At 37.0% G+C, this 10671-nt stretch overlaps 1 protein-coding gene across 1 annotated transcript; it reads left to right on the top strand.

The window, feature by feature from the left end:
* Positions 1–4270: 4270 nt before the first annotated feature.
* Positions 4271–10441, top strand: LOC575696 (glutathione S-transferase 3). The gene is made up of 5 exons (XM_776082.4): positions 4271–4509; positions 5996–6088; positions 8871–8989; positions 9429–9533; positions 10022–10441. Exons 1-5 carry the CDS (start codon positions 4371–4373, stop codon positions 10235–10237), a joined length of 672 nt encoding a protein of 223 aa, XP_781175.1. The 5' UTR covers positions 4271–4370; the 3' UTR covers positions 10238–10441.
* Positions 10442–10671: the final 230 nt, after the last annotated feature.

Raw genomic sequence — 10671 nt, 5'->3', positions numbered from 1 at the left:
TTATTGCGTCATCCGTATCTCGATTCTGACCTTATTTAGTACAATCCCAGTAGAATGAAAAGCATGGAAAGAAAAGCTGAATTCAAAAGATGGTTAGTAGCAACAAGCCAACAACAGACGTAGTAATCATGAGATGTATTCCCGTTGCACACGAATTCCCGTCGGACGAATTGTATTGCGTCAGCGAACGACAGGTCAAGGCTTACATGCTTCATAATTATGGTTTTCACTCTCCAGAGATTTTTTAGAGAGAGAGAGAGAGAGAGAGAGAGAGAATGGGGGGGGGGGGGGTATGGCGCGCCATTTGACCAATAACCCCGATAAACAAGTTTATCGACGAAAAATAAGGTTTATCGACGAAAAACAAGGTTTATCGAGCGAAAAACAAGGTTTATCGAGCGATAAACATTGTTAGTCATGAGAAACTCTGTAAATCGACTGATAAACACAGTTTCAAACAAGGTTTATCGAAAAAAACAGTTATTCGTATTTCGTCAGGAGTGGGCGCTTTTTAAAGTTGCACCCAGCTCAGAGCACTGCTCCGCACGTGCGCTTTACACCGTAACATATACCAACACCGTAACACTTGCTCGCGCTCATGACCACGATCGACATTTTCTGAGTAGAGGTACGGCGAAGTATTCTTAATTCCAGGCTTTTCCCCAATTTGTGAAATTTTATGTTTATATATCTCTCTCTAGCTCTCTCTCTCTCTTTCAAACTTTCTAGGTTTTCCCCTTCTCTTATCTCTCTCACTCTCCCCCTTTCTTTCTCTCACTCTCTCTTTCTCCTACCCTCTCAATATAACCCTTCTGTCTCTCCCTCTCTTTCTTCTAATTCTCTCTTTCCCTTTCTCTTTCCTTTTTCTTTTCTTTCTCTGCACTCCCTCTCTGTGTTTTTCGATAATCGAGAGAAACTGTGTTTATCAGTCGATATACAGAGTTTCTCATGATAAACAATGTTCATCGCTCGAGAAACCTTGTTTTTCGTCGATAAACAAGGTTTATCGACGAAAAACCTTGTTTATCGACGACAAACAGTGTTTATCGGGGTTATTGGTCAAATGGCGCGCCATAATAGGGAGATGAATGAAGGGGGGAGGGGGGAGGAACACAAAGAAAGACAGACGCAGCACAGAGAGAGAGAAAGACTTCGAGAGAAAAGGGTGGGATATGGGGGAGAAAGAGAGAGAGATAGACAGAGCGGTAAAGGAGGGGGTGAATAGTGAGGGGGAGAGGGAGAACAATTTAAGAAAGAGAGAGAGAGAGAGAGAGAGAGAGAGAGACGTCGAGAAAAAAAGGGAGGGAGATGGGGGGGGGGGGATAGAAAAATAGAATGAGAGTGAGTGATAGAGAAAAGAGAGAGAGGGGAAGACGCAAAGAATGATACCGATATAGAGTAAAAGAAAGAGAGATAGAGAAAGAATGAAAGAGAGAGAGAGAGAGAGAGAGAGAGAGAGAGAGAGAGAGAGATAGAAGGGGGAAGAAAAAGATAAATAAAGACTTGACACAAGACTTGATTAAGATGATACTAGACTCTCTTGTTTTCGGATCTTCTTAACAAAATTCAAGAAATATGATGCGTCCATTTCGCCCGTGGTCATAGCAATACCAATACCTTGTATGATCATTTTTCACTTTCCTTCCACATAAAAAGTACATTTCGCAAAATTTTCCTCGGCCTACAAGTGCATAACAAATAAATGGGACGAAGTTTAAAGATACTATGTCCCTTTTGCAGCCAACCTCAAATTCTGTAGAACTTTGCAGGAATTATGAATATGTCATGTATGTCCTATCTGTGAAATTTAAACGTTAGCAGTGTCCTCATATTCAAATTATGCAAGGAAACCCGTTTACTTGCTAGACTTCACTGTCAGACACTATTGAGTGACTGACTGCCTTTTTTTCTCCTTTGGTAATAACATAGATGAAAAGAGTTGTAAAGGGTACATGAGCATTTGTCTACATCAATAACTCACTTCTTGTGATGGCCAAGATTAAACTGATTGAATCTTTGCGCAGCATAAAACGTATGACCATTCGGTACAATTGTCTGAAAATCAAGACTATTACTTTTGGGCTCTATAGCCCTAAAGTCGATTTGACAACTAAATGTCGTTATTTTCCCACTTGAAGACATTTTCAAGCCCCACCTTGTTTATGGAAGTTCTAAATTAGTATTATCTTTCAAATGCAGTTGGAATTTAACTTTTTCATTTTTTGGGCCTGCAAATGGGACATAGTACCTTTAAGGCCCTGGTCGATACTGCCGAGATGTAGACATTGGTTTAAAAAATATATATATTTAGCTGTAGGCCTACAATTTATTCACAACGAGTACCTGAAGCACTGCTTCCGTCCCAATTGCACACATTAAGTCATAATTCTTCGAAAAAGCTCTCATCGAAATGTTTATCGAGGTATGCTTACAATTTAGGAAAGTTGTTATTCCAAAACGATCAACATTCTTGAAGCTAACATACAGTGTATACATAAAGGGTTGGATATATAGATAGTCTGCTTGTTGAAAGCAATGATGAATTGAATAACATGTTTTTGTTCTCTTCCTTTTATAACATATGCATCTGGGAGTACATTTTAAGTGATGATGTAATTAAGACATGTCTGTTCCGCGAATTCTTATTCTATCGAAATGTTATCGCTATTAAGCCCTAAAAAGAAGCAAAATATCATCTGAAATTTGTCAACATCGATAGGAAAACACCTAAAATTACCTGAAAAAGGATAAAGTTTCTGTTAAAAAATGATCACAAATTATATATATATTTAAATAACATATATATTTATTTGTCATGATTCATGAACCAATGGAAATACATTAAGACTTTATTCATCATGCAAAACAAGGTCAGAGTACTCATGATTTCATTAAAAAAAAAAATTCACTGTCATCTATGTTCGTCATAAATTTGTCAAAAATCTGTCGAGTCATAATGATCAGTTTGTGGGATTGATTGCATTCATATGTTTTATTTGTATATTAATCTATTGCACACGTAGGCCCATATTGATAACGAACTGCTGACTCACTGTAACAGTAACATACTCATGTACTTAGACCATGATAGGCCTAAATGTGTTAGGTTTAGCTACAGGGTGCAGGGAGACACATGCCCCTAAATAAATGTCGAAACTCGAAAGAGAAGGAAAGACGGAGAAAAAAGGCGAGGAGGGGGAAAGCTGAATATACCTTTCCTTTCGACATCTAAACCCTATCTTGCCACAAAACCTTGATCATTCACATTCCAATCTCCTTGTAAAATTGCTGCCATGCACCCCCGACAAAATGGCCCTTTAATGATATATAGCTAGGTTTCCGCTACGCTAATGATTTAGGCTATCATGGTCGGCCCCCTCATAGGGGCGGACTGGGACTGAAAGTCGGTCTAGATAGACGTTGCAGCTGAATGACTCTTCCTAAATATTGACCAAGCGGCCTCTTGCTTAGAAATTCACTGTCCCTTCGATGGAGAGAGAAAAAAACTTCACAAATCTGACTATTACCCGTCTGCCCCTGCCCCTACCCGCCTATTATGTACCCTTTCGTGCAAATCAATTCTTTTCCACCTCATGACCCCCCCAAAAAAAAAAAAAAAATAAATAAATAAATAAAAATAAATAAATAAAAAATAAATAAATAAAAAAATAAAAAAATAAAAAAATAAAAAAAATAAATAATAATAATAATAAATAAATAAATAAAAAATTAATGCATGAAATAATCAAATCAGCTATTAATGCAAAAACATTGCGGTAGCCCTACATGAATATGATTATTGTAAAAACATACCCCCTTCCTTCCTCCCTCCCTTCCCCCTCTTCTCCATATACCTATCCGATAACAATAGTATGACTACTCGACTACAACAATTACTAGGTCTGAAAAACGTGCCCTTTGAGACATGAATTCATATAGACTCATAATAAATGTGGAACTTTGTACTTTGGTATATACAAGTGCTTTCATAAATTATCATCCATGTATTTATGTGCAGGGGCGGATCTAGGGGGTTCGGTGGTTTAACCCCCCCCCCCCCCCTTGGACAGCCAGGTGAAAAAGGGGGAAAAAAGGGGGGGGGAATGAAAAAAAAGAAGAAGAAAAAAGTAAAACAGTAAAACGGCGCGATTTTTGGAAAATCCTGGATCCGCCACTGGGTCACCCCCCCCCCCCCTCCCCTGGCAAGAAGCTAGATCCGCCCCTGATGTGCACCAACAAGGTAAATAGCCACTCGTACTGCATGTGAGAATATAATAGACTCCTGCTATCTTCTGCCACAGTTCCGGAACGCAGGAGTAAGAAGGACAGGAACGTTATATCCTTAGCAGAAAGTAGAAGAGATTTGAAGGATGCCTTCCTACAAATACACCTACTTTACCTTCAAATCCAGGCCGGAGGTCAATCGACTTCTGTTCTTGTTGGCTGGGGTGGAGTATGAGAATAATTGTATCGATCACAACCAGTATTGGGCTATGAGGTCCGATGGAAGTAAGTAACATCATACAGAATATTCTGTAGCCTCATATTTGTACCTTTGTCCTTTCTATGCTTTAAATTCAACAGATGCATCAATTAATGAATATTTTAATAAATTCATTTCCCCCTTTAAAATTTAGTATAGACCTCACGGTTTTAACTTTGAATTGTATCGTATACTATGCTCATTATTAAAATCGTCATTGTTGACTTTATTTCCTATTGCTTACTGTATGATAAACTATGTTAAAGGTACTTTGTCCCATTTGCAGGCCAATAAAATGAAAAAGTTAAATTCCAACTGCATTTGAAAGATAATACTAATTTAGAACTTCCCTAAAAAGGTGGGGCTTGAAAATGTCTTCAAGTGGGAAAATAACGACTATTAGTTGTCAAATCGACTTTAGGGCTACAGAGCCCAAAAGTAATAGTCTTGATTTTCAGACAATTGTACCGAATGGTCATACGTTATATGCTGCGCAAAGATTCAATCAGTTTAATTTTGGCCATCACAAGAAGTGGGTTATTGATGTAGACAAATGCTCATGTACCCTTTACAACTCTTTTCATGTATGTTATTACCAAAGAAGAAAAAGAAGCCAGTCAGTCACTCAATAGTGTCTGACAGTGAAGTCTAGCAAGTAAACGGGTTTCCTTGCATAATTCGAGTAGGAGGACACTGCTTACGTTTAAATTTCACAGATAGGACATACATGACATATTCATAATTCCTGCAAAGTTCTACCAAATTTGAGGTTGGCTGCAAAAGGGACATAGTACCTTTAATGAACAGGACTGCTATGTAAAACAGCCACGAGCTGATTGTTTTATCATAGCAAAATATATATGTTACACAATTAATGAATAAATTATAAGCTAATTAATTTTTTGAAATACTTTAAGACGAGGAGTGACGAGGGAATAAAATGTTTTTGAACCCGTCTGAAGTAATGTTGTAAGTAGGCGTATCTTAAGTGACTTTCTGTGAAGTTGTGTTATTGATATTGCAAAGTAAGTTTTTACCAGGCGCTTACGGTAACAGAATAACGACATCTGAGGGTAAGCTAATAGCCCAAAACATTACGACATTGTAGGTCAACTTGACATCTACACAATAAGGTTGAATATAATCAACATCTATGACATCTATTACAACACCAAAAACATGACTCAGTAGTTATCTCGACGATTTTTATGATTCTCATGGTAATTATACAAATATGATAGTCATAGATAACATGATAACATTACGACATTGTAGGTCAACTTGACTTCTACACAATAAGGTTGAATATAATCAACACCTATGACATCCCTTACAACACCAAAAACATGACTCAGTAGTTATCTCGACGATTTTTATGATTCTCATGGTAATTATACAAATATGATAGTCATAGATAAAATGATAGTGTCCTTTTAGATATTGTGGAACCAACATGCTTTCTACTTTTAGATTTTGACTTCAAATTGATTTTGTTTTTTTGTTTGTTTATAGAACTGCCTCTATTACAGCTGCCTATTCTCGAGACAGATGGACGAATCATCATTCAAAGCAGAGCGATCCAGAGATATCTGGCCAAGAAATTTGGTAATTATTATTACTATTTTAAAATTAATGGCCCTTTTAATATTCTGGCGCCCATTATACATAAACATCGGTGCGCGTACGCGCGTGTGTGTGTGTGTGTGCGCGCGTTTGCGTGTGTGTGTGTGTGCGCGCGTATAGATACTTGATAGATATTTGTTTGAAAGAGGGATTGTTCAATTGAATCACTTGATTCGAAAAGCTCATGTTATATTAATCTGTTCAATATTTTATGAACCTCGGTATGAAAGGTTATAATTTGCTTTGATTATTGATATTTATGATGCGATACCCAGGTTTTCCCAGAAAGAAAAAAAACGATAATATTTAATAGTTAAGATTTAGTGGTCAGGAGCAGCCTCAATTACATCCCCACAACATCACCCCCTTTCCGTTTGTGATGATTTCGTTACATTATTCCCCCAAATAAAATTCACAACATGTTCAATATTTGAAACAGAAAATTTGCTAAACACACGATTAAAAGGACGATGACTTAAAGTCATACTTGACAATGAATAAATAAATCTTTAGTTCATATTTTGTTGGTCACTGTCATCAATCACGGGACATGGAATACGTTATGTCACCAGAAACATCCGTGCCCCGGGCCCGAATACAAATTGCGGTTCAGAATATGTTATCAAACTGACTGTTGAGTAGTTATTTTCCACCCTTGTTTATGGTTTAAATGGCAGTGATATCCGAGGATAAAATCCTGCATGGAGACATGTTGGACTAATATTTTTGCCCAGTGTTGTGACATTTTAAGTGAATGAGTTTCGGGAACCAATATTGTCTTATGGATACGTTTATTTATGATAACTACTTTGTTAATGTTTTAGAGGGAAGAGACACGGCTACCAAATTTGCGATTTTATGGCTGCATTTACCAGATATATGTTTCAATCCTGTAACATTTATTTACATATTTGTCATTAAAAAAAACCTTACTTTTACACAGTCATGTTTTTGTTGTTGGTGAATAACGTGAGTTAGGTAGTAAATCATAAAACAAATCAGTCCATCAATCCGTTCAACCATCCATCAATCTATCAATCAATCAATTTGCCATCCTATCAATCAATCAGTAAATTAATCAATCAATGAAACAATCAGTCAATCAATCATCCATTCATTCTCTCATTCATTAAACCAACAGGCCAACCGACCAACCAATCAATCAACCCACCAATCAATCAGTCAATCAACCAATCAATCAGCCAATCATCCATTCATTTATTTAATCAAGCGAGCAATCAACAAGCCAACCAACCAATCAATCAATTAGTCAATCAACCAACCAATCAATCAACTAATCAATCAATCAATCAACCAACCAATTAATCAATCAATCAATCAATCAATCAATCAACCAATCATCCATTCATTCATTCAACCAATCAAGCAAGCAACAAGCCAACCTATCAACCAATCAATTTATCAATAAATCAATCAATCAACTAACAAACAAACCAGTCAATCGTTCAATAAATCAATCAATCATCCATTAATACATTCAATCGATCAACTAAACAATCAATCAACCAACCAATCAATCAATCAACCAATCAACCAATCAATCAACCTATTATCCATTCATTCATTCAACCAAGCAAGCAATCATCCATTCATACATTCAATCGATCAAGCAAGCAATCAATGAATCAACGCGAAACAAATTATTACACTCACTGTAGCTGTTGAGTTTATCACAAAATACAATGACATTGCATGTTAAGCAATTTAATTCGATACTCATGACTTATTGTTTACAGAAGGCATTGTCAAAGAATCAATTCGGTTGGAGGTTATATAAACATTAACGTTGTCATGATCAACACACTCATTCAAAAATCTCCCCCCCCCGCACCCGCCCCTCATCCCACCTCCTGCGTGTTACCATTACACCTCATTGGGAATATATTATTCCTTTAATACGTAACTTTCGAATGTTTTCTTTTTGATATTTATTAATTTGAGCTGATTTGTAATTATTTATCCTCTTAATCTATAAAAAGGGATACAGAAACGATGCACCGCAGTAATACACACGGCAAAGGAAAAGAAGAAAAAAATTAAAAAGAAGAAAAGGAAACATTATAGCTGGATATTCCACTGATATTGCCTTATTTCCCTTCTGTTTTGTTTATAATGTAGCCCGTTTTCGCCGTGAACCCTTTTTCTCTTGTATTGGCTGTTACTTTCTGTCTTTCTAATGCTGATGATAATTGGTTGTTGAAATCTCTTGTTCGTTTGAATATACGAGATTATGGACACATATAACAGGTATCTAAAGAAAAACAAATGTTTTGAAGTTCTCAAGGGAAACAAGCGAAATTTCTTAGAAAAGCGCGAAGCTTGTTCGAGAGCCATTTGGCGACGTATTTAAAGGATTTAAAAGCAACCGGTTTGGGGGATTTGGGAAATGACAAAGGAAGGTGTTGAGAGTGATGTGATGATGAAGTGCGTGTTCTTTTGAATGTTAAGTTTTTTACGGTTTTTATCATTTTAATTGTTTCATCCTTTTGGAAATAGTTTTAACAACTTATTGATTTTGACAATTTGTATATGTTTCAAAAAGAGACAATAAAAAGGTGAAAACGAGGGGTCTATCGAAAAGTAAATTGTGCAAGTGAACGCCCCTTCAATGACATTCAAATTCAACATTCAAAGTCCATGATTTTTGTTTAGATTGCCACTATTACCACTGGTACTAATACTAATTCAAACGTTAAACACTTGATGACATACTTCAATTTTGTCCACTAATTTTGGATAACAGGTTTCTATGGTAACGGAGTGGAAGACGAACTCCTGATTGACGAGGCCGTTGAGACAGCGGAGGAGATCCTCGACTACGCCTTGCCATGGATCTATCGAGAGCTAGATGAGAAGAAAAACGTATGCCCCATTGGATTTTCAAAACAGACAATTTTTTATTCAGAAATTCACGTTATACAACATTAATTTATTTGTTTCCCCCTTTTGCTATAATAATTAAAACAATATATTGCATTAAGCTTTCTTGACGATTTTTCTAAATGTGTGATTAGATAAGTTTTTAGGCATTCACGAACAACTGTTCATACTAAAAACATGTATTAAATGCAAATTGATTAGAAAGGTATTGGCTGTTTTTTTTTCTTCTTCCCAGATTTCAATCAGCCACTATTTCTATGACTTAATTTCTACTTGATTATGGATATGCAGAAGAGGGCTATTTCCCACTTCAGAATATGATAATCATATTTTATTAGCGTTGTAAAATTCCGTACATTACTTCAAATTTCTGCTGTTCGTCCTTATCTTTCAACATTTCTTTTGGTAACCATGGAAACAGGCCGAGATCAAGAAAGAATACTGGGACTACCATGGGCCACGCCTTCTTCCATTCCTAGAGAAGAGACTGGAGGGAAGCACTTCTGGATTCTTTGTAGGAGATAGCGTGAGTTTATATATATATATATATATATATTAAGAAAACATCTTGAAGTTCTCAACTTTAAGGCGTAGTAAATTAATGCAAATCCTGGGCATTTGATACTCATGAAATATCCGGCGCGTATTTTTAAGGTAAGGTAATTTTAATTTTAATTCCTTACAGTCCCCAAAACGTCATCTTTGCTTTATGGGTAAATCTTGGATGTGATGTAGAGAGAGAGAGAGAGAGAGAGAGAGAGAGAATGAGAGAGAGGGAAAGAGAGAGAGAGAGAGAGAGGGAAAGAGAGAGAGAGAGAGAGAGAGAGAAAGAGAGAGAGAGAGAGAGAGAGAGAGAGAGATTACATTACAGAGAAAGACTGACAAGGAGGGAGACAGACATGACCGAGGGAAGTCACGAACCACTTACTGTTTATTTAATACAATGTTGTCGGTTAACAGTCTCTTCTAATCTTCCCCCACATTAAAAAAAAATATCTCATTTAACTTTGAAAGCTGACGGTTGCAGACCTCTCTGTCTTCAACGCCATTGACATACTCAGCGACTGCGCTCCGGAAGAACTGACTTCCTACAAGAAACTCCTGGAGCACAAGGCTAAAATCGAGACCAACCCGAAGCTGACGAAGTATATCGGAGAGAGGCAGCTCGTCCCAATCCGACAAACTTTCCTGGGGATCATTGCCCTCAAAGAAAAGGAAAAATCCAAGTAGAAATTAGTTTCATTTTTTCATTTTGTTGAGAGCCAAAATGGGCATTGAGCCCTTCTGGCTCTCAGCTGATGAATGTCAACATAAGAATTATGTCGATCAATTAATCCACAATTATACGTAGAATTGTGCGCTAAACAATGTTGAGGTGATCACACCAGTCATAAACACATTGGCCCGAATTCACAAAGGAGGTTTGTCGACAAACCTTGGTTTTCGTACGTCATACGTTTTTACGCGTTTTTTACAAACCTGGTTTGTAAAAACGCGTCGAAACGCGTCATATGACGTACATAAACCTCGGTTTGTCGACAAACCTCCTTTGTGAATTCGGACCATTGTATTTGTCCTGCTCCAGTCCGTTTCTTTAATGATTTCACGGTGAACCTCATGCACAGGCTCTGTCGTTTAAAACCAGTAACCTAGACGACGAGCGA

The sequence above is a fragment of the Strongylocentrotus purpuratus genome, unplaced genomic scaffold (assembly GCF_000002235.5).
Source record: "Strongylocentrotus purpuratus isolate Spur 01 unplaced genomic scaffold, Spur_5.0 spur5_scaffold_10, whole genome shotgun sequence".
NCBI lineage: Eukaryota > Metazoa > Echinodermata > Echinoidea > Camarodonta > Strongylocentrotidae > Strongylocentrotus > Strongylocentrotus purpuratus.
This window is presented reverse-complemented; position numbering and strand designations above follow the sequence as displayed.